Raw genomic sequence first — 3515 nt, forward strand, 5'->3', positions numbered from 1 at the left:
TCACTGTAACAAATTAATCTGCTACATTACAATCTACGATTTAATAAAACTGAAATTTGATGCATATTTCAAATATAGATCGTTCCGATTAGATACTCATTCCAACATTTTCTTCCAATATTTCTGCACAGTCCTGCACTATAATATCTTTTGTGTTACTTAATGGTAATAAGTGCCGAGATGTGCGATAATTATACAATTTAAGCTCCGGATGTTTCTCGAGCAGATATTTGTAAGCGGTTGCTAACTTGTTGATATCCTCTATGGTAAGTTGTGTCGGCCTGAGCGTTGGTTCCAAGTCAGCTAACTTGTACGTCATCAAACCTAAATCTTTGCGGTATTCCTTCGGAAATAGAGTTCTGTAAGAAAAAAGATAAAAAATTTATTCGCAGTTTTATTTATTATCATAATAGGGATAATTTACAATATAAACAAACTTACTCGATGCATCGTATACTGTATTTCTGTCTGAAATTGAATATATGCCTCGTTATCCTTTCAAAGAATTTAAAATCGTACTGTGTGCGTGGTTTGACCAATGGCGTAAATGACACCACTCCCACATCGACATCCGGTTTTGGAACAAAAGCTTTACCTATAAATTATAAATTGGAATGTAAATAATAAATTTATAACATAATAAATGCAGTTTAATTACCAGGGATAATAAAACGAAGTACTGGAAATGTCCAAGTTTGTGCCATTACTGATAGCCTGCATCGTTGGTCTCCCATTGGTGGAGCTACTAAACGTTCTGCTACTTCTTTTTGGAACGTTAACGTCATTTTTGTTCTACCAAATGCCCAAGGCCCACGTTGTTCGGATATCGCATGCAACCACTGAATTATAAGATATGTCGCTAGATTAAACGGTAAATTACCTATGATGAAGATATCTGGAGATTTATCATTCCAATTTCTCTTTTTCTCCAATGGGAATAGGCTCTCTATGTTTGTTTTCAAGATGTCATCGTATATTATATCCATCTTTCCATTGATCGCACCAAATGAGTCTGCTAACATCTCTAAAGTCGGTTTAAATCTTTCATCTTTTTCCACAACTACTAATCGTTCAGGGATTTTTTTAAGGATAGATCGAGTTAATCCACCTGGACCTGGACCGACTTCCAGTACTTGACCTCCAGAAATATTTCCTGCTTTTGCTACAATTTTGTTAGTTATATTTTCATCCAAAAGGAAATTTTGAGACAATCGTTTTGTAGCACTCAAATTATATAATTTCAGTATATCTCGTATGGTTGGAAGTGGTGGCAATCGTGGAGCAGACATCTTCAAATGTTAATCTTGTACAGACACACTTATGTGAAACAGTGGAGATTTATAAAGTATAATCCCCAGAAAGGAAAAAAAAAATATCACTTTAAAAATAAGCTTTCTATTATATAAGCAAAAATATACTATCTACTATTTAATACAATAAACAGTGAACTTCTTTATTAACATTTCAAACAAAATAACTTTTTATGTAGCCTTTTCAATCGTCTTTTCCGGTACTTCAAAGTCGTCTAAGAATTTTTCCTGTTTAACTGAATATATTGTATAAGCGTAAATTCCAATGACTCCAAGGCCTAAAGCAATAGCGGTACGATTATTTGCTTTACGATATTTCTGTACAGTTTTTGCTCTTTGCAAATTCTGTTCTTCTATACGTTTCATATAAATTATATCTGTAGACTTAAGCTTTGTTGTATCTTTTGTTATATCAACCTTTCGCATAGCTTCATTTTGTCCAAATAGATTATCTGTAGACAAATGTATTAAGTTTACTTATGTCAAAGAATACTAAGTAAAATATTCAACTTAGATCATTCACCAGGTCCCATTTCCACACAGTGTCTTCAATTAAATAAAATAGATCTTCGTCTCTTTTCTTGTTATCAGTTCCAGTCTCATCAAAACTTAAACAGAAAAAATATCATCATAAACTGTTTACCTGTTTATATAATGATTATAGATATTTTAAGTAGTAAAAATCTTTAAAAAATTAAATACAGTATTTAGATGACACACATATTTATCAGAATTTCATAATATATCTACAAATTTATATAATTCTAACTACATAAAAATGTCTCCTATTAAGTTATGAATATGAATATGAATATAAATAAATTACTAATTAATCTTTCTACAAAATTATAAAAATATAACTTAATTTTAATCTAAAAATGCATTAAAAACTAAGATTTTGAGGTTAAGTAAATTCAGCTTATTAATTCTTATTAACATTTTAAGTACATAACAACAAATATTGATTAAGAAATGCTCTGTACATTTGATAAAGATATGTACGTTACACATACGACGAAAAAAATCTTATAATTCGATTTAGATTCTTCACAAGATCACACCACGCACCTGCGCTTACCTGCACTTTTGCATATAGTGCACATCACACCATCCAGTGCGATACTGCCATCACAGACAAGCGACGATTATGTGTAATACATGATAGAAAATACCTTCAAGCATCTCTGTTGGTATTGTCACGTATAATATATATCAATTTAGTCTTATTAAATTGATTTTATAATAATATTTATTGATATTTCTGAGGTTGTAAATATGGAAAGTAATTCAGAAATCTTAATATATATGTATATGCTGCAGTGTACGTTATAGTTTTATCTTTAGCAAACATCATTAATTGCAATTATTTATATTTGTAATTATCAACAAAAACTTACATAAATTTATACAAATCGACAAAGTAGTAAATCGAGAAAGTATCAAAAGATTATATAATCAGATTAAAAAATAATACTTCGTAGATTTTTAAGAATTTTCAGGATTTTAAATTTAAAAATTCAAGCTGTCAAAATTTAATAATCTTATGATAATAATAATAGTGTAGTTAAGTCTAAAGAAATTAATTATAGTCAAAGAATCATTTATAATTGATCAATTTCTAAGATTAAGGCTTAGTACACCTATTGTGTTACTTGAAAGAGACTTCTTAAACCGGTATTCATTTCTTAAAAAGATAGTCTTGAAATTTCATGAAATTACAAGTGCTTAAGACATTATACTTAAGATCTTAAAATAAAGACGGATTACACTGTGCTCAAATTATTAAAATATCAAAAGAATATAAGGCTGCGCAAATAAAAAACCCGAGCAATGCAATTTTAAAATCACTATTAATAAAACAAGTTTTAATAATTGTAATTCACTTTTTCTATATACACATAAAATAAATATACCATTTATTAAAATTAATTGACTTCTTAATGACTTTTCGCAGATAATATGTTTATCAAGGACTAAATTATAATCTTAAACAAAATATTATTTTAAATATATTTTAAATATATTTTACATTTTATTAGCATCAAAAAGCTTTTCAGTGTTTTATTAGAGACTCGCGTTTCAATATAGAAATGTACAATTTGATTTGTTAGATAAATGATTTAGTAAGTAAAAGCTAGAATAAATATTACGCAGAAGAGAAGAGGGAAAATTATAAAAAAAGACAAGAAAATATAGTTATAAAAA

General features: G+C 28.5%; 2 protein-coding genes across 2 annotated transcripts; both read right to left on the reverse strand.

Moving 5' to 3' along the window:
- Positions 1-6: 6 nt before the first annotated feature.
- On the reverse strand, positions 7-1390 carry LOC108690525 (dimethyladenosine transferase 1, mitochondrial). The gene is made up of 3 exons (XM_018197860.1): positions 659-1390; positions 442-595; positions 7-359 (listed from the first exon to the last, which is right to left on the reverse strand). The coding sequence occupies exons 1-3, from the start codon at positions 1287-1289 to the stop codon at positions 89-91; spliced, it is 1056 nt and encodes a 351-aa protein (XP_018053349.1). The 5' UTR covers positions 1290-1390; the 3' UTR covers positions 7-88.
- A 91-nt stretch (positions 1391-1481) lies between these two features.
- LOC108690477 (cytochrome c oxidase assembly factor 3, mitochondrial) lies at positions 1482-2404 on the reverse strand. The gene is made up of 3 exons (XM_018197781.1): positions 2313-2404; positions 1834-1918; positions 1482-1762 (listed from the first exon to the last, which is right to left on the reverse strand). The coding sequence occupies exons 2-3, from the start codon at positions 1841-1843 to the stop codon at positions 1482-1484; spliced, it is 291 nt and encodes a 96-aa protein (XP_018053270.1). The 5' UTR covers positions 1844-1918; positions 2313-2404.
- Positions 2405-3515: the final 1111 nt, after the last annotated feature.

This window comes from Atta colombica, unplaced genomic scaffold, assembly GCF_001594045.1.
Source record: "Atta colombica isolate Treedump-2 unplaced genomic scaffold, Acol1.0 scaffold33, whole genome shotgun sequence".
In the NCBI taxonomy this organism is placed as follows: domain Eukaryota; kingdom Metazoa; phylum Arthropoda; class Insecta; order Hymenoptera; family Formicidae; genus Atta; species Atta colombica.

Bases quoted from the DNA above. Each gene is read 5' to 3' on its own strand.
- LOC108690525 (XM_018197860.1), bottom strand. From the start codon at position 1,289: ATGTCTGCTCCACGATTGCCACCACTTCCAACCATACGAGATATACTG. The intron at 596-658 runs GTAATTAAACTG...TATAATTTATAG, and splicing joins ACTTCGTTTTATTATCCCTG to GTAAAGCTTTTGTTCCAAAA. The intron at 360-441 runs GTAAGTTTGTTT...TTTTTCTTACAG, and splicing joins TACAGTATACGATGCATCGA to AACTCTATTTCCGAAGGAAT.